The 20,542-nt window shown below is 41.6% G+C and overlaps 1 protein-coding gene across 1 annotated transcript in view; it reads left to right on the top strand.

The window, feature by feature from the left end:
- The first annotated feature begins 306 nt into the window (after positions 1 to 306).
- CMTM4 (CKLF like MARVEL transmembrane domain containing 4) overlaps positions 307 to 20,542 on the top strand; it is a 33,749-nt gene continuing 13,513 nt past the window's right edge. Inside the window, exons 1-2 of the mRNA XM_074582898.1 lie at positions 307 to 787; positions 20,108 to 20,284. Coding sequence (XP_074438999.1) covers positions 602 to 787; positions 20,108 to 20,284 — 363 coding nt within the window. The 5' untranslated portion in view covers positions 307 to 601. The remainder of the gene's footprint in view (positions 788 to 20,107; positions 20,285 to 20,542) is intronic.

Genomic DNA, 20,542 nt, shown 5'->3' with positions numbered 1-20,542 from the left:
GCGGGCGCAGCCTGAGCGCGCCGCGTACCTCCAGGGCTCAACTCCGCCGCGCGAACACGCTTTGAAACGCCCGTACCGCTTTCTCAGTGCAAACATCAACGCGTTTTGAAGCACCCCGCAGTCAGGAAGCTTTTAAGGCCGCAGACCTTTCATTCCCCCTGGTGTCACCCCGCGGGGGCACCGACGGCGGTGGCCAGCACCGGGGCAGGTGGCGAACACGGGGCGGGGCGGGCCGGGGGCGGCGGGCGGTGTGGGGCGGGCGCTGCCCGGGTTCTCCCCGCCTTTTCCGCTGGGCGCAGGGGGCGGAGCAGCGGCGGCATCGCCGGTGGGAGCCCAGCCGCCCTGCCGGGAGCGAGCGGCGGGCTGCCCGCGCCACCGAGGGGTTGAGGGCGGCCCGGCGGTCCCGTCCCAGGCACAGGCCGGCCCGGGCGGTCCCTCCGCCGCCTCCTCCTGCGCACCGCCCCGCGGCATGCTGCCCTCCCCGCGCCGCCCCGCCTGAGGCGGGACCGGGGCAGCCATGCCGCCGGCGCTCCGCTAGGTGAGCGCGGCGCGGCTCGGGCCGGAGCTCCGCGGCCGAAGCTCCTCCGCAGCCACCGGCGCCATGAGGAACGGCGATGACCTGGAGGGCTTCGACGGCGAGGCGTCCAGCACCTCCATGATCTCGGGGGCCAGCAGCCCCTACCAGCCCACCACCGAGCCCGTCAGCCAGCGCCGCGGGCTGGGCGGCCTCCGCTGCGACCTGGACTACCTGCGGGGCACCTTCGGCAGGATCAAGCTGGCAGAGGTGGTAGGTACCGCCGGCGGGGAGCGGCCCCGCGGGAGAGACCCACCCCCTTTCCCTCCCCAGCCCCCGGCGGGCTCCTTCCCCCGCGGCGGGGAGCGGGGAGGCCCGGCGGCGAGGTGCGTACCTGCGGGCGGGGCGCCTGGCGGCCGCCCAACCGTCCTCCATTTCAGGCGGCCGGGAGCGCCGTGTCACCCGGCGCCGAGGAGAGCGGTCACCGCCGCGGCGGTGGGGCTTCTGTCAGCCCCGGCCCGGCCCGTAGCTCCCCGACGGCGGGTTTCGGGTGTCCGGAGCTCAGGTGGTGTGCCCGGCCCGGCCTCCATTACGGCGGGATTTGTAGGGGCTGTGCCGCTTGACTTCGGTGAAAGATTTACCTCAGCGTGCGCGCCAGGTTCTGCCCGCGCCCGCGGAGCGCTGGGGCGTTAAAAAACCCCACCTCTGCGGGCCTTGTATAGGCTTAAAAAAAAAGAACGGCAGCTTCTGAGTACATAAAAATACTTCAGTTTAAGTATTAAATGTTCGTTCGGTTTGTTGGGCTTACCGCGGAGAGGCCTGGGAGAGCCGTGTGGCCGTGGCTGGAGACAGGCGCCGGGCCTGACCCGGGGAGGCCGTGAGGCGCCTGGCGGCGCGGGCAGCCGTGTGCCGGCCGTGGGGTGAAGTGTGTCTGTGTCCGGGCCCTGGGGGCAACCACCGTGTGTCCTGAGCCTCTGTCCCTCGGGGAGAGCCACGCCATGGGGGCAACCACCGTGTGCCCAGCTGTGAGGTGAGGTGTGTGTCCTGGTCCGGTGTCCCTCGGGGAGAGCCACGCCATGGGGGGGGGGGGGCACCATGGTTCCAGCTGTGAGACGAGGCATGTGTCCTGGTCCGGTGTCCCTCTGTGAGAGCCAGACGCTGTTGGAAGCACCTGAGGTGTCCAGGTGAGGAGCTCAGGCCTGGGCTGTCCTTAGTGGGTGCCTGCACAGTATTTGCTTATGGGCCTGCCTGTAACAGGCTGAAGTTCTCTTAAGTGTGCAGAGTAAAAGAAAAGAAACCCAGAGGAAAACAAACCCCCAAACCCACTTTTTTCCATCCTGAAATAAAACGTGAGCTGTGTTTGTTCATGTACCTTGAACAGCTAAACAGTCCATGCAAGGCTTAGAGCACCATAGCAGCTAAATGTGTAGTAGCACCCTAAGTGTTCTGTTAGTTTTTCTGTTGATGATGCTGATGTTTATCTTTGTCTGATCCACTTTCAAGGTCACTTTGGTACTAGTATTTTTTTAAATCAGTAAATGTGTTTTTCAGGATATTTTAAAATAAGTATTTATGAACATGGTGATAAGCTTGAAATAAATTTTTAAGTACTTTCTTACTGGGTGCTACAGATTGTTTTCCCTTAAAATGGGTGAGTTCTTTGAGGACTGTGATGGCAGGAACACTTTAGCATTTCATATTTATACGACTTCGGCACTTAAAACCACTGCTGGTTAGTACAAGACAAAGCTTGCACATACAGGTTTCATGTAAAATACATGAAAATAGCCTAGATTCAACAGTGACACAAGCTTATAGAGGACTGTGGTGATGAATCTATGATCACTTTTTATGAATACCCAGTAAAATCCAGGATTTGAAAGTGTGATTTGTTTTCTTCTCATCTCGGTCTAGGACAGAGTCTGTGGTCTGCAAGTGGTAGCAATGAGTGTGTTACCCGAGTAGTTTAATGAATAGTTGTATTTGCATTATGTGTTTTCAGGACTCAAGCCAAAGAATCTGTCATCACTGCGCAACATCTACCTGTCTTTGAGCTGTTAAAAATGGTCCGTGTGGTAGAAATCCTGGGGTGGTGCTTCCTAATACAGTGAAATAATCTGCCCTCGGGATTTTTGTTTCTCTTGCTACTGCCGATCCTTTCTGTAATACAATAGTAACTGTGGCAAGTCACGTTAAAAGCTTGTAATTAAATTGAGTGATTACTGATCATGAGTAAGTGAATTCTTTATTATTAAACTCTGGTTTGCTTGGAACAAGTTCCAAAGTTACATGGCGTGCACCTCTTAATTTTTGAAGTCTTGTAAAGAAAGATGGGGGGAAAACCACCCTGTGCTGGAGTTACAGGTACAGGAGTTTTCTTGTCTGTTGAACAAAGACGTCATTAATTCCAGTACATCGTTAGGAAGGTGTGTGTGTGTGCAGATTAGTATCTGCAGGGGAACTGAGCGATGTTTCATGCCTTTTCAATAAGAGGGAGCTGAGATGCTGTGCATTGCCTCCTATGGAGTGTGTGAATTCGGTGGGTCAGAAGTTTACAAGAGATGAAATTAGCTAGTATAGGGTGGGAACCTGTGTACCATCTCGACACGCTTAGTTTCTGCAGAATTGTACTCAAAAGAAGCTCTATCTAATTCATGGTAATGACTGGTAGAACAGACTAAATTTGCAAATCGATGGAAAACTGAGCAGTTTAGGAAAAGAAAGAGAAGAGAGAACACATTCCACTTAATTTGCTTATTTGCCAAGTGTAATTATTTTAATTATAATGTATAATAATACCTTTACAAAAATACTGTAGGAGCTAAAATGTATCAAGGTCCGTAGTGTAGGACTCTAGCTCTTAAAAACGGGAAACTCCCTTTATTGCACCCAAGAAAACTTGAAAAGAAAAAGACAAATATTAGTTAAGAAAAAAGGTCTCTAAATATAGTCTAGTAAAAAGAATGCTACAGGAAAGATTACAGTGCATGTGCTTCATTTGGCATCAGGATTTGTCTTAAAATACATATATGATTGGCAGACAAAAGTATCAGCTCAAGACAAGCATTGCTGTTTGCTCTAATCTGCAGTTGAAGGACTTCCCGCAAATTAGTTCCTAGTGCTGTATATGAAAGATAACTGTTGGCCATTATGGCTTAAATGGCTCTTCTTCCAAATGCCGATTTTTTTTTTTTAATTATTATTATAAAAGCAAAAGGAACAGGGAATGGGGAGGAAAAAAAAAAACAAACCAAGTGACTGAAAATAGATGGTTGTAGGGCTCTCTTATTTTGTTGTAGATTTGTCTTTATTGATTCAAAATACTGTTACAGGAGTTGTTAGAAGATGGAAAGCAGTATGACATTTTAGGCATATGTAGTAATTTAAGTGCTGCTAGAGGGAAGAATAATTTTAATTCATATTTATTAATATTTCAAGAGAAAAATGCCCTGAAGTGTCCTCTAAAGGGACACTGACATAATGGGTTATGATAATGATCCTTGTATAGCATTGTGCAGCTTGTTTCTGAGTCTTATTTTGGCTTACTTTCCCTTGACTCCCAGAAAAGGCTGAATAGCATTGTGTTTCTGTGTTGATTTTAAATTGGTTATGCAAACTAAGAAACCTGTATTTTACTATTTAGGGCTTCTTATTAATATCCAAGGCGAAGTCGAACAGTTACGTAGTACATACGGCTGCCTGCTAATGGCCAGTAATATTCAATATGAAGAATAGCAAGGAAGTAATAAAAGGACCCATGTGGAACAGCTTAGTGTTGAACCGATTTTCCTCTTTTTGAAAGTTTTATTGTTAGGTAGGTGAGCTTTTAGGAAAGTAGCTCTCTTGCCTGTCTCTTACTGCTCTGTTCAAATAGTTGTGTGTGTTTGGATCTGTGCGGAAACATCTGCTGTAGGTGGGGCTGGAGCTGTAAGCCACTCTCACAGAAGGAGCTCGAAGGAAGGTGGTGAGTGCTGGACCACGTCAGGAGAGGAGCGTTCAGGGTTATGGAGGGACTCAGACACCCGATGGGGTGTCCTCAGGCAGGCTGGAAGGGAAGTGAAATGTGGGGGAAGACTTAAAGTAGTACAAAGCTCTCGTGTTTGTTTCTGTGCCCTTTTTCCTTTTCCTTTTTTTTTTTTTTTTAAATGAGGGTTTGAACTTGAAATGGAAGTCAGGGAGAAGCCAGTACAGTTGTGTACTAACCAAAGAAATGTTTTTCCTGTAGGGAAGTTGAAATCTAGGTGGAAATTGTCTCAGCTGACTTTCCAGCATTTAGATGGAGCAGTACCTTGCCATACGGCAGATGTGAGAGATTAGATAGCTCTCCTTGGAGACCAGAGCAGAAAAGCTCTTCAGAGTTTATTTTCATTACTCTCTGGCATGGTTTAATGTTTCTCAAGCTTTTGGGAGCTTTAATACTTCCCATGGAGATTATCGTACAATAATCAAACAGATATCCCTGGAAAACTTTCCTGTGGACATCCTCAAATGGCTTGTTTCATTTCAGTAGTTCCTTCCTATTCCCTTGAATTTCTGAAGGAGAGTTGCTCCTTTTCTGAGCGTGCTTGCTGAAGAAAGGTGTTTACTATGTGAGGAATCATTGCTGCCATCCAAAAGAGGTGGGCTGGTTAGCAGGTACCACCTCTTTGCTGGAAATCATTTCACTTTAGATGAGATTGCCCGCTCCCCCCCCCCCGCTTTATTTTTCTCTTTAGCTTTTCTAAATGCATTATTATTTTTTCTTGATGGTTATAATTCTGCACCTTCAAGGATCTTACTACCATGGTGACTGCCTGTTGTCTGCTACTTAGTTTCTTTGAGAACTGTAGCTCTGGGTAGGCTGCTCACCAGGCCACCAGGTGAGTTGTGAGGAAACCAGGCAGGACCCTGTTGGGAGCCTCGTTGGTTCTCACCTGGATCCTGCCAGGTTTTCACAGGTTTAAAGTAACAATATATTACCTTTAACAGCTGTGGAAGTTGATGTGAAAAGTTGTGCCTGGCCAGTGCTAGTGATGTTGCCAGTGGTTGGGAATGGTTTAGCTGGAGCGGTAAGATCAGAGCAACCTTCTGATGGAAGTAGCAAGTGTCAGAAGACCTTTATCACATGCTAGCTTAAAAGAGGATGGCGTTTGAGGTGGTTAGTGATGGCCTTTGTGGCTCGGACAGCCCTAGACTTTCTTTTCCTCATCTGTCTGTTCCAAATGCTACAAAAATCCATCAGAGACTCCTTTTAAAGAAGATAATACTTCTGCTTGGGAGGTCTCTGAGCTACGAGTTGCTGATGAGTGCACTGGGAAGTATCGCTGCATGCTTGCTCTTGTCTTGTTCTCTATAGCATGTGCTGTGGCCTATGAGTGGAGGCAAGATTTTGAGCTAATGAAATCTGGTGGGAATAGCAGTTCATATGTTCACAATTTTCAGAATAAAAAGTTCCATCTTCATTGGTGGGGAGTAGCTGAACATTGGAAAAAGTTGTTTTGTGGCTTACTGTCATTATACATTTCCAGATCCAGAAATTGGTTAAGGCCAGGACTACAGTAAAATTCTTTGCTATCAGGATCTGTTGCGATGAACAAAACAAAATTCAAAAAGCCTGTAATACATGCCAACATGAGTAATAAGACTGTTGTGAATTTTCATTGTTAATTAACTAAAAAATTGGAGTAAAACATTTATCTTCCAAGGAGGGAGCTAATTGCTAACTATTAGAATCTGTTAGAGAAATATTGAGGTGTTCAGTAATCTCATATTTAATTATCACTGCTGCCTTATGCCTTCAGCTCAGCTTCTTGTTCTGATGGCTTCTGGAGGGGAGGAGTAGATGGAGTCCCCAGCCTTCTGCCCCAGTCCTGTGTGCCGCATCTTACAGTGTGTCTAACTTTTCCCTGCTCCTTTTGCTCCCTGGATCTCTCTGCAGTACTGTGTCGCAGCCTGATTCCTTATCTCTTCTTTTTATGGGTGGTTAGAGCGGGGAGCTGGGTGCTTTGCAGGCAGTTCTCATTCTGAACATCGCAGAAGTTACCAGTTAGCCGCTGAATGCAATGTGAGTAAAATGAGATTTCTTTCACATTAGTTATTATGAAGTTTGGTTTTATGTAAACAGGTTGTTAACTAAGCTGCAGACAATTAGACATACCTGACAGAGGTCAGTAGATGACATTCTCTGTCATATTTATTGCATGGTAAGGTCACTCTGTGGCGGTCAGGTCTCTGTGAGAAGCGCAGCACTGCAGGAGACATCTGAGCCTCCTAAGGCAGCTGCGGTGTCACAGGCAGCCCTGTACCTAACTGTGCTCTCCATAAGTGATAGTTTCACTTTAATGTTAGCTTTTGTTCATTTGTTCTGCACTTCGGAAGTATAGAAGCCTTCATCACTTCTGGTGTGAACTTAATCCTGGCAAATTTGTAGCCATTTGTTCTTGTGTTAACATTGCCACCTTCCGTAATGGCTCCTTGGTGCACTTGGGAACAGCTCTCCGTGCTCAGCTTCATCTTGCTGCACAAAGCAGGACAGAGTTGTTTTGGACCTGGGCTCTCTGGTCTTGGGACTGCCTGAGAGCCCTTCCTCACACCACCACGACTGGGGTAATGGTTTCTCAGTAGGCACGACCTGAGCAGTAGGTAACCTTACCAGTGCCTATCACATGGCACTCTGCAAGCCTTCGGTGGAGATGCCTCTCCTGTTACGTCCTGGGATTGCATTGGTGATTTATAGTCATTCTGTGGTTAACTGCATCTTCCTTCTTTTATAATTTCCAAATAATAAATGTGCGTTTATGTAAGAAATCGCTGTGACTTTGCGTGTTGTATATTGAGCTTTGATTCTCAGTGGTATTTGTAGCTGCTTGTTCAGAAGATGTTAAGTAGGACAGTGGATACTGGTGATCTTTGGCATTTGGACGACGACTGTTACATTATCATATTAAAAGGATCAAATTTGTAATACACAAATATGCTTAGAAATCCTCTTTAGGTTAAACCATGTCTCTTCAATGTCTCTTTGGAAAGATTTCTTTTTAAAGGTCTGCGTTGCTGTGCGATGGTATTTTTATACTGACATTTATCATAGGAGGAAGAATGATGAGATAACTCTGTTTAGCTTTGCTTTTTATTGTTTCTGCATGCAACTAAAGAAAAGACTGGTTGCCTTACCACAGAAAAGTTGATGGGTTTTGGTCTCTTCCTTGGTGTCTCTCCAGGGCTAGGGGCTGGTGTCCTACTGTCAGTAAACTCCAAATTCCTCTTATAAATTTCCCTCTAAGATGGTGGATAGTTTTAAATTCTGCTTTCAGAAGAAATTTCTATAATCTCTGCCATAAGTATGCTCTATTTTTTTTCCCCTCCCATTATGAACCAATGTAATAGTAGTAGATACACTACAGTAATTGTAGATGCTACAGTAGGAAATGTAGTTCTAATGAGATTATTATTTGGAAACCTGCCTTTTCTTTTAATCTTTCTGATAATGTCTTTTGTTGATGAGCCTCCCTAGTGATTTAATTATCTTGAGATAAGAAGACAAGGAGAAGGACTAGAAATTTAAGAGGTGATGTTTTTCTTGTAACATAACCAGTATAGGAGGAATCTCTTATTTCTGATGTGAGTTAACGCATCACTTTAGCAAATCTACTTGCATTCTTTTTGATAGTAGTTATCCTGTGCTCAGAATTGCATTTTGGAAATACCTGCCTTGCTTCTAGACCTCAACAAACAATTTTGTACTGAAATTCTGTATACAAAGAGGACTAGGTGCACAATGAATAGACACTTTAACAGTGGATCAACTGCTCTTACTCCGTAGTGGTAGTAGTTGCTACTTCTGAATTAGAGCTGGACTAAAAAAAAATACATCCTGGTGTGTTGTGTGTTTTTTTTTTTTTTTTCAAATGAGATGACTTGTGTAGTCAGTTGCTTTCAAAACATGGAAGTAATATGTAGTTTTCTCTGGAATTTGTACCATCAACTCTTCAGAATACGGGAGGAGGAAGGCAAAAGCTGGATAACACCAACCTGATGTAGAATAAGTGGAAGAATGTGAGTAGGGGACAGATGGGTCAAAACCATGACTGACTATGGGCAGGCAGCTCTTGGAGCTGGTGTAGCACCTGCCCGCGCTGAGAAGCTCATGCAGTACACAACAGCATGAATCAAGTCATGAAGTCTTTACAATGATGGGTCTTAAGCGGTGTTTTATTTAGTAGATGTCCAGGATGAAATCTGTACTCACGCTGCAGTATGTTCCCAGAACTGCATAGTGCCTGAAATGTGGTTTCAGGTAAGCCAAGTAATTCTTAATGTTTTTATCTCACTATGTGCAAATTAGACTGGGAACTAAACTCTTGAGTATCACACTTCTGACTGTTGTATTTAATGAATTGTAATTAAGGCTCTGGTATTTAATGCCTTAGCTTGTAGAAGAATATGATGCATTTTTACCCAAACAAGTATCTTCAGCACTGTCTGTAGTTAAACTTTTTTTAGTATGTAACTTGATACTCGGGTGTTGATGCTTGAATAATGTCTTGTTCAAGATGCTTCTTTCAATTTTCTCTAGCTTGTATGTAGGTTCACAAAGTGTTCAGCTTGCAAGTGAGCTGAAATTGTTCCTGGAGTTCCCTTCACTACAGCACAGCTTAAAAGCACAGCAACCATGTGCCTGGTATGTAGAAATCTGTCCTGTGCTTAGATCTGGAGTTGCATATGGTGGTACTTCTGCTGTAACTTTCACTTAAGCTAAACATTGTTATTTTCGAATGCTGTAAATCTGCCAGTGATACAGCACTACTCATAATAGTTCTGGCAATTTTTTGCAAAATTATTTTACGAATCAACTACACGTGTTTCCATATTAGTAATTTTGTACATTTTAAACTGAAATATTCATGCAAGAAAGCAACAAGCACATCCATGAATATTATGAAATACTTCAGTTCTACAAGTCTTTAATAATCTTCAGTAACTTAAATTATTTTTATGCTAGGAACTGATACTGCCACTTGAATGTTGTGAATAAATTAATTAGTTGTTTGAGCATGTGCTCTTCTAAAAGAAACTAATTGTTGCATTTAATGCTTAGAAACTTTTTATCTAATGTAGGTGAAACCTTTTATTAAACATTGGGATCTTTTAATTTTATATGATGATTTTTTTATGATTATCACGTAGTAACATTTGTAGAGTATTGTGGAAAAAGGGCTCTTGCAGAACTATAGGATAGCGTTCGAAGTCTTTGGGATGTTCGCTAAGTTTAGTTCCTGGTGGCAGGACAGTAAGAATGGTGACCAAGAAGACAAAGGCATTTGTTGCCAGAGTCTCAGGGCTTATGTGTTGTTAACAACATTTTATAGTCCTGTGTTTGCAGTGTGCTAAGTTCGTTTGCAGTCTTTGGGCAGATCTGTTCTTGCGTTATAAAATCGGGAGTAGGTGGATCTGCAGTTATGCAATGAAAGTTTGTGGGCTCTTTTCTATTTTGGATGAGTTACTACTGTATAATGCTTCTGAAACAGTCTAAACAGCAAGACAGGCTTGAAGGTTTCATGCATTCCCCAGTACAGCTGGCAGCGCTCTTTAATGTTCTGGCCTACATCTATTTTTTTAATGTTCTGTTTTACCAGTATGTCTAGACTCTTTTTGCCTTTTAAGGCATGGCATCTACGGGGGCCTTCAGATTGCAATCTTGGGAACGTTGGGATTGCGAGGACAATTTACACCATTTCCTTTAAACAAAAACAACCCCAAAAAATTTTCATGGATTCCTTAGGACTGCTTTAAGTTCTTGTCTGTCTTCTCATTAAAATTCCTTTCTTGTTTTAGTATTTGTGGGATGTTTGATGTTTACTCATAATTGGGTTTAAATGAGGCTTTAAAGGATACAGACTGATTCTGATAGTGTTAAAATAGAACTTTCACTTTTTAAAGTAGCCTAACAGACTAGTTAAACAGGAGGCTGCGCAGATCAAATGCTTGACAAATTTTACGAGTAAATTTTACTTCTTAAAACCAACCATTTTTTCCTACTGTTTGTTACAGATTTACAGTACTGTGTTTTAATATTGTTGTGACAGCCAGGTTTCGAGTGCAGGTTGCCCTATGACCGTGAATGGGGACACAAACCCAGGTCAAAAGTGTTGATTTTTCTTTTTTTTTTAAGAGCTAAATAGAGAATTCTCATAAGTGAAGCAATAGCCAATTTTCTTTTACTTTATTTAAAAATCATACCAACAGAGTCTCAGTAACTTGCTGTGTCCCAGCAGAAAGCATGTGTGTGTACGTACCATACAGAACATGTGGGTGCAGGCTGGAGACAAAAATAGGGTAACTGTATTTATCCATTTTGTTTAAATAGCAAAGATATGATAAGTTATGAGTTCTTACAGCTTGACTTGATAGAAAATACTAGGAAATGGACTGAAGAGGATACTGTACCCTTGCTGGAAGACTGGGGATAGGAAGTTGGACAATGTACTCAGAGGTACCTCTGCTGGACCTGCTCTCTTGAGCATCCTGCACAGTTGTTATTAACACACTAATAAACGCTGATACAAAACTAGTGACTTTTAGTGACACTATTAAATTAGTCTTTAAAACAAGAATTACCAATGCTTTTTTAAGGAGGCTAAGTTGTATCTTTCCCTGCCTTGGTGACTGAAGGTGAGGGTTACTAAACTTTCTCGAACTCAGCTGTTAAGCTACACGGTTTTCTCCCCATTTTATTTCCTGTAGTCATTTTTACTCTGTGTTACTATCGTAGTAAAGCTGTCAGGAGTATAACTAGCAGTAAGTGGGACTAATGAAAAATATTTTATTCTCCCACCCTTCTGCCCCCACTATGTGCAGCTGTCAGCGGCTGAGGAAGATGCAGAGGGCTCCATGTATACAAAATTACATTTAGTGCAGCACTGAAGAAATGTGAGGTATTTTTCTGACATAATTTTACCTAGCATGTGCAAGAACATGGTATGCAAATGCAAGTCAAATTGTGATAAAATTAGACTTGAAGAAACTTAGTTGAGTAGTTTTACTGTTTAAGAATTTCCGATTTTCTGTTCTGTGTGTGATTTAATTATGGTTTTTACCAGCACTCCGGAGCGCTGTTGTGAAGTCCAATGTGAAGGTATTGCAGTGGTTGGTCTGCCAGAACTGCCTTTGCCCTGTGGCTGTGCCAAGGGTTGCCGAGGGGGATTTTTCTTGCTGACCTGTGTGGTTTACAGCTCCCCCTGAGGAACCTGCTGACCCTTGCACCAGGCAGTATCGATAGAGAGACTCGCTTGTGATGTTTGGAAATTAGAGAGATGGCTATAAAAAGCTGTACTTGCACATGTCTGTCAAAATGAGTATGAGGCAATGAATGGGAAAATTAAGCTTCAAATATCAGGAAATAATGAAAAGCGGGGGGAACCCTACCTCATATAACTTACTATTTTATGTCTACTCACTAAAGCCATCGGCACAATTCAGTGTACTATAGATACAGATTCCATTTATGAGTTGTTCATTTCACTGGATTGCATAAGAATTAAGTGATTAATACAGCATATAAATGGGAAAGTTAGAAATGTAAAACACGGTATGTTGGGGTTTTGTTCGTTATTGTCTTGCAGGACCTGTTGCTCATGAAAATATTTTGAATTATGAGACAGATGAATTGGTTCTGGGGACTGGAGGCACAGGTTCTAGTGGAAAGAAATCAGTGGGAGAAACTGTTTGTGTTTTGCATGTTTTGTTTGCCTTTGTTTAAAGCATGGCTCTTGGTATGATCTCCAAGTGAATGTTCCTATAGGATGGGGTTGCTGCAAAACTGTTGATGGGCTTTTGTTTATGGGATAGGTGGCATGGTACGTTCCTTTTTCTGTAAGAAAATGTAATGTGCCTAAAACAAATACCTCCTCGCCACGTGGCTTGGCTTCAGATTCTGGTCAGTGGTTCTTTTGGTCACCTGCTTGGTTGGATAAAAGCTGAAATACACCTAAATCAGAGTGGTTTCTTTGTTTGTTGGTTTTTTGGTTTGTTTGTTTTGTTAGGAAGATGGTTGTGTTTTGTTTGGGTGCAAGTAAATAAGACAAACTTGGTGTCAGGTCTGCAAAGGCAGGTGGAGTGGGGATGAGCAACTCTTTACAGGTGCCAATGTAACAGCGGGTGAGACAACGATGGGGCTTGAGCGCAGGGCCATGAGGTGCCTCCTCTTTGAGTTTAACGTGAAGCACATTCAATTAGTACTTTGAATGCTAAAATGGATTTACTTCGGGGACAATAGAAATGTAACATGAAAAAATCTTAAATTATTTAGCAGTAACAGAAAGAACTATGTTTTTTTCTTTAAAAAACAAAACCAACACCAAACCATAAAATATTTCCATATTGTAAAGTACCATTTGGTTTTGGACTTGGTTTTGCATTTATCTAGCAGATAAGAGTGTTTGTTGAATAGGTGTGTCCAAGCGATAAGCAAAACACTGTATTAATGCATAGTTAGTGGTAAATAAATTCCTACTTCATGTCTGCAGCTTTTTTTCACTCTAGATTCTATGAGTAATTTCACTTTTAAAACTTGACGCATTTCTATTTTAGCCAGTTGAGAATCTCTTCTGTTCACCATAGTCCAGTTAATTATTTTATTTTTTTAGAATAAATGTTAGTTCGGATATACTTAATGTTTCAAAACAACTAACATTCTATTGTTAACTTTGAGTGTCGTTCTTAAATATGACCCTTTCTCATACTATGCCATCAAAATCTTTCTGGCCTCAGAAATATGTTCTGTATTTAGAATTGGTCTTTTGCCTAAGTTGAGAAAGGGAAGTCAGCAGCAGCTGAATCTTTCAAGGATTATAGAAAACTGCTGGAGGTGGCAAACAATCAGCTGATTTAATAAAGATTCCACAGTATTTAATGTGTTGAAGTCTTGCCATGTTGTATCCAAAAGTGACATAAGAAATAATGAAAACTTAAGGATGGCAGCCTCATGTAAAACCCTAAAGGTGCAATGAAGATCTGAAATCTAAATATTCTGCTGTTATTTCTGTCATCACCACCAAAATCAAATCCGAGTCGAATTCGGAGGTCTGGTTGAGTTTCTCTGGATTTGTTCAGTGTTGTAGTTTGTGCCATAAGAGTGCCATTTAGTTTATCCAGGGTGCTGAATCACTGGTGCTTCTTAAGCTTCCCTCTCTGGTAAGCGTCAGTTTCCTAAATTTTCTATCTTGTAAGAGAAGTTCAATACTCATTTGTGATTTAAGGCTCCTTGCAGTCCCATTACCAGAGTTAATAACACATTTCTTTTAGTCTTAAGGAACTGAAGTCCTAGACTAGGAACAGGCGGGAAATCAGTCATTCTTCTGCTTAGGGTAAAAGATGGTTTCCTGCTGGAGAAGCAGGACTGCGTTTAAGCCATATGATCCCAAATATTCATATCTGTGCCAGCTGTTTTAGATGTGGGAAGTGCATGTGCTTTGCAAGGAATGAGACCCACTTGGTTTCATACATTAAGTTGGGACTGCTGGGCCAAGTAAATGAGAACAATAAATCTCCATTTTAATTCAAGAAAGTTTAATGTCTTCAGATACTTTAAGTGGTGTAAAAGCAATTTATTTCTTCTCTATTTTGTGCATATGTATTGTGCTGTACCATTAATTTAAACAGTCTGGATGTAAAAATGTCTTGGTGGTGTGACATTCTTACTAAAATTCTGTGGGTATTTTTCAGGCAGAAAAAATGCTGACCATTTTGTGGTTTTTTGGAAATCATGCGTAATTATGTCATTTAACCACACAATAAGGCTTTCTGTGGTATGGTTTTAGATAAACAGGAAAACTCATTTTTTACTTTGTTTTCATTGCAGAGATGTCTTTTTTTATTTTTAGTGCAAAGTTGTTTGATTATTTTCTTCAAAAATAAAACACAACGTGTTCTGACAGGAAAAATATACCATTAGCAACCTCCTAAAAGCTCTCTTTCAGCATCAGTGCCTGTCGTAGCACATTTTCTCCATTTTGGGAAAATACAGTGTGTTATGTCTGACGTGCCCATGTTGCCAAGAAAGTGATGTAAATACAAGCCATTTGCATAGCCCTAAGGCAGATGATTTCTTCATTAAGGGCTCTTCTCCAGGGGAATTTACAGGAAAGTTGAGATGAATACAAAAATGGTAGGAGGCTAATGTGGCTAAATTAAAGGATATTGGATCCCAGTATAGAGGCTTTCTTTCAGGAATTAAATGGTCCAAAATTGTGGTAGCTTCATCCTTTCCAGTGAGGGGCTGCATGGCTCTGAATAGAGCCTTTATGTGTGTGTGGGGGGGTCCGGTGTCTTTTGACAGAAGTATGATAGCCTTGTGCTGTACATCATCTATCTGAGCAGTCCTGAGTGTCCCACACAAGAACAATGGATAACAATTTGCCAGCTTATTTGAGGCAAAAAGCACAAAAAAATAATTATTGGGAAATACATCTCATACTCAGTCTTGCTCTTGGAGACTTTCTCCTTCTGCCTTTGTGTTATGTGTTGGTGGGAGATGAAGGATGGAGGGCAGGGGGAGGCTTGCTCTGTTGCAGAGGTAGACCTGTCTCGCACACATTTGCCACAAACCTGGGCAGACCCAGACCTTCTCTCTCTGAAGCTCATTCTTGATCCTGCTTTGTTGAACAGACTCTCGCATCTCCCTTCTTCAAGAAAAAGGTGGTATTGCAGGTAGCCTAGGGATGCCTCTGCACGGGCCTGAGCATCCAGTAGAGCACGCAGATGTTTCCATGGTGACTTACATAGCGAGTCGCATCTCAACGCAATATCTACTGTATGTATTTCAAGACAAGTGGAAGTAGAAGGGAAACCAAAAGCAACTGTTAAAAAGAGTTATACAAATGTTAGAGCATTGGAGGAATTAGGTTGGAATAGAAAACTCCCTGAAGTGCTCAGTGCAGAGAGAAACAGCTGAAAAGGTTTGTTTCATCCATCAGAGGAAACTTTCTCAATTGACTGTGCCCGAGAAAGCTGTAGCTGTGTCATTTGTGGGAGACAGTAGTAGTTTGTGTAAGAGGATATCTCCAACCACACTCAACTTCTCATTTTTCCTCACTAAACCAACCTTGAAACTCCTGCTTGTGGAAAAACCCCTTGTCAACACTCTTCACCCTAAACTATGAGAAGAGGTGTGAAGTGAAAGTAAGGGTCACCTCCAGCAGTGGACAAACGGCTGAGACCTGTGCTTGGATACAGTGCTGGAGTGTGGGGTTGGTTTGCGGTTTTTTTTGGTTGTGGTTTTTTTTTTTTTCCTAGCCAGTCCTGTAACTGCAGTTGTGGGAGGCAGAGGCAGGCCTAGGTAGATCCTGTCTCCTGGTTTTCTGAGATGGTGTTGGTGACTTGTATTACAAATGAAGAGCAAAGCTTTAGCAGCTGGAAGCATGGGTTTTTCTCTGCTGCAGTCCCTCACCTGGGGCAGCAAGTCCCTGCATCCTCAGATCGTGTCTGGATGGAGCATGGGCTTCCTGGCGGGGTGGGAGACTCTTTGTCCTTCCTTCCTCCCGCTTCCCAAGAGAGCATGTGTATAGCTAACACATTAAGGCAAGGCAGCAGTTTTATCTTGGATGTGTTTCGTAGCAGAGGGAGGAGTGTAGGAAGCTCTGGAGAAGGGACTGTTGAGGTCTTTGAGCCTTGGTAGGCTGTGAGCTGCATGTAGATTAGCTGGAGCAGTAGGTGGTGATGGTGCTAGGCAAGCAATGGAGATAAACGTAGGTTAGAAAAGATACTTTCATTGTAGTTACAGAGCTCTGTGAGAGAACGGGAGAAAATGATTAGTACTAAACCTGCACTGAAGTCTCTCAGAAAATACGCTGGGGTGGCTGAGACCCAGACTGACCCCTGATCTGGCTGCAGCTGGTGGTGGGATGCTCAGGGGTCATGCTTAGGATCACTTCACTTGGTGCTATGGCCGTGTCAACCAGCTCATATTGGGGGTGGCAAAACTGTGCTAATTCACTACCTAATTTATTTAGCCTGTCTCATAAATTATCTATTTCATACATTTAAAAATGCAGAGAAAAGGAAGCATTTTACTTACAATGTTAACACATCTTTTTTCTTAAATGAACTTGATCACTGGGTGAAGCATGGTCTTTGGCAAGCTGCTTTGGCTCATCTTGCAGTGTTCACACAACACTTAAGTAATGTAGCTGTTGAAGTCGTGGGTTTGATTCCGTAATGTATTTCACTTTCATTTAATGTGTTCAGAGGAGTTAACTTTTTTAATTAGAAACAAAATTAGGTTCATCTCTGAGTGGAATGGCCAGTGAAAACAGCACTAGTGTGTTTTTATAGAAGATTCACATTATTTGTAGTTAATTGGAAGGGTGCTTCTGGCAAGTCTGTAAATGTGTAGGAGGACAAGATTACCCTGATGTTTCAAAGAGAAAATATTTCTTATTAAAGACCGAGATTTGTATTGTGGTTATGAAAAGGGGAGTTTCTGTGGGAGCATAGCTTTTTCTGATGTGGTGATTAACTTGGATTTTATTTTTGTCATAGCATTTGTTGTGAGACAAATAATAGGCAGTTAATAGGAAAGCATTATCTGTAGCACTGGTAGGATGAATAATCTTTGAGGAGGGTTAAATATTTTTATTGCAACAAAAAAAGTAACACATTTAGTTGGAATCTTACTTGAAGTACAAAAGTGTTACAAATAAATTGTGTGCATGGGGAATGTTCTCCTTCCCCTGTCCCCCCCTGCCAACCAACAAGTGTTCAGGTGTCCCAATCCCGGTAATCCTTCTGTTAACAGTCAGTTTTTGTGCATGTTTCCAAAACACAGCCTCTGCTTTGTGGCCACAATCTCTATCCTAAGCTGAAGTGATTGAGATTTGCTCCTAACCTTTCTGATAAACCTATCAATAGACGTGGGCTGCCACAGCCCAGGCCACTGTACACTGCAGCTGCTGCGTGCTCCTTAAACCATGGCACAGCTTCATCTCTGCTTGCATTTAAGATGCTTTGGGTTAAGTCAAACTAAGTGTACACAACTAACAATTTTTTTTCTTACGAGGGTGTATTACAGATAAATATCTTCTGTAATTTCTTCAGGATAAAATGAAATCTTAAGATATAATTGCTCTGAAGTTTATTAATTATTAATTCTGAGCTTGGGAGTATATAAGTAGCATGTGATGATTAGAGTTCATTGCTTCAAGTGCCTCTTTAGTACATAATTTATTTCTAATCCTGTATGCAAGAAACTCTTTAATGTTTTCTGAGCTCTGACTGCTAAGATGGGTATGTCAGCCTCGAAGAAGCAATGCTGTCTGGTGTGGAGAAGAGCCAGTGTGAGATTTTTATCAGCAAAACAGCTGTGACTCTGTATGCCAGGTAGCCATGGCCCAGTGTAAGGATTGGTGCGCAGAGTTTTTGGCTCCTTCAGCCTAACGTTGGTGGCACAATTCAGAGCTGTTCATATTTTTAGAAGATGGGAGCTACTGTTCTTTGGGCTTGTACTACAGTATTTCTAGAGAATATTGCAAAGCCTTTTCTTTGAAAAGAATAAAAATTTCAGAACTGTCATAATATATCAAAAATAGTGTCAAGAGTAATGGAGACTTCATTATATTGGAACTTATAAAAGTTAAAATTTTGCCAGCCTGACATATAGCATTAATACTTGATATTGATCCCGCTTGAAACAACTTATTTTTTTCAGATTTCTACTTCTTTTTTTTTCTTTAAGTTGTATTCAGTGTCATCTTCAGTTATGAGGTTTGTGTTCCCAGAAAAGGTAGACTTCATTGCATCCTGGTGCTGTAAAATGAAGCTGTGTTCTGAGCAGAAATTTTTGTATTTGTCATTGCTGAAATTATAGATTGACTTTGATTCTGGTTTTCTGACTGTTCCATTTCACTGCATATTCTTTCTTTCTTTTTTTCCAAAGCTATTCAGTGTCAAGGATAAAATCTGAAGTTAAGTGTTTAGTCACTGGGTATCCATTCAGAATTTGTTTGATGTGAATTGGCCTGCTCTATTAGCTGGCAAAAATTAGTATGGCATGTGGTCTCTTAAAAGAGAGTGTGCTAAGTAAACGGTGAGAGACTTTCTACCCATGTGTGAGTTTTTTGATTAAAAAGGTTTTGCTTTGTCTTAATCCATTTTTAAACGTACATTATCTACTGTATTCTGAAGAATTTGGCAAACAAAGCCTGTGGGGAATTGTCCTTTACTTAGAATGACAGCTGATGTTAGCGACAAAAATGGTAACTTTCAAAATCCTTTTTCTTCATTCTGCTGGTTTTGCTGTAGGAGGCAAGGAGAGATTAATGGATGAATCATAAAAAATGCTGTAAAAAAGTATATCTGCAAAACATTATTGAAGTTGTCAAAGAAGGATTTATCAGAAACTGATTTGTATTGTGGCTTCTGTAAGTCTTTTAAACTTACATTTTGTTTGTGCGAAAACCTTCAAATTATGGAGTATTTAGCTCTGAGGAGGCTATCTCCCTGAGTTCTTCATCCTTAAATTGAAGTGACTGACTACGGTCTCATTAGAATTTTGCAGCAGAGCAAAAAAGTGAATTCTTTCTGAAAAATGTAAGTGGGTGGGTGGGTTGTTGTCTTGAAAACCAAAGCAAAACACTCTTAAGGCTTTCCTTGCTTGCCATGGAAAACTAAAAAAAAACCAAACCAACAAACTCTCCCCCCCCCCCCCCCAAAACAAACAACAACAAAACAAAACTGTCCATGCAACTGTCTTTCTTTTACCAGTTATATTTAAAGAGGTGTCTGTTTGAAACATAGACTTAAGTTGTGTAGTATGTGGTAGCTAATTAGTGGTATATAATGGTAGCTATGAGTGGTAGCTAATATTGGTGTATGGTTTTTACATATTTTAGTTTTGTCTTTGGGCAGATGTTTTTAAGTATAGTGACTTTTACTGTTTACTCCTAAATATTAAATTGAACTCTTGTATTGCAGAAAGGAATGATAAAATGTGTTTTTACATGAAATATAGCATATTGATGGTAAAAAAAAAAAACACAACAAAAACAAAAAAACCAAACAAACACAAAACAAAACATGAAAAAGGCAGGCATTTTTGGAGGCTGCTAGAGATCCTGAATATTTTGTATTTTGAACTGATGTAGAACTCAAGTTGGTAGTAAATTTTAAATAATAGCTTTATTGAAATGTCTTTCACAATCACACTGTATTAGTACTATATAATGGAGCTTGAGGTTGGCCCAATAGACAAATGCATTGCATCTTCAAGTTTTGGAATAGCATGTCATGGGTGAAAAATGAAATAAAATGCTTGAGGTGCCATTTACATATTAAGCCAATGGCCTGAAGGGGTTTCATGCCTTTCTGAGTGTCTCAGTCATTTTCATGTTAGGCTCTTTGTAATTTTGCTGAAATATACTTTGTTAAACAGGAGATATCCAGAAAGTCTTGCATTAATTTGCCTTTGTTTTTGCTCTTCAGACAGTGCCCTGTTATAAACTAAAATCACACATTCCTGAGTGTAAACTGATCATGTTCCCAATGGAAATTTCAGGAATACTTGTGGCTATTTTCAAAATGTGGAAATCTATTTATATTTTTTCCACTTGTTTTTCTTCCTAGGTTTTGGCACTGATTGCATTCATCTGCATAGAGACCATCATGGAATGCTCCCCTTGCGAAGGCCTTTATTTCTTTGAGTTTGTGAGCTGCAGTGCATTGGTGGTTACTGGAGTTCTGTTGCTTATGTTCAGTCTAAATCTTCACACAAGAATACCGCAGATCAACTGGAATCTTACTGTAAGTTCATACAAATCCTAATTCTGTTTAAAATAGCAGCAAATCTGCTCTAAAGTTTTGTCTTTGAACTCTACTTTCTACTTTCTGTTTAAGATTGTGTATGAGTGTTTTCTGTGCTGAGTATACATTATACTTGTATTTACTTTGAATACTAACAGCAGAATGAGCTTTGAAATGTAGCAAGATTAAACTACATTAAATAGAACTAAAATTGTCTTCTGGTAGATTCCCTTTGGAAGGAAAAAATTCCTCCTAATG

Source organism: Larus michahellis, chromosome 4 (genome assembly GCF_964199755.1).
Source record: "Larus michahellis chromosome 4, bLarMic1.1, whole genome shotgun sequence".
NCBI classification, from domain to species: Eukaryota; Metazoa; Chordata; class Aves; order Charadriiformes; family Laridae; genus Larus; species Larus michahellis.
Note: the sequence above shows the minus strand (reverse complement) of the source record. Positions and strands in the feature narration are given on the sequence as shown.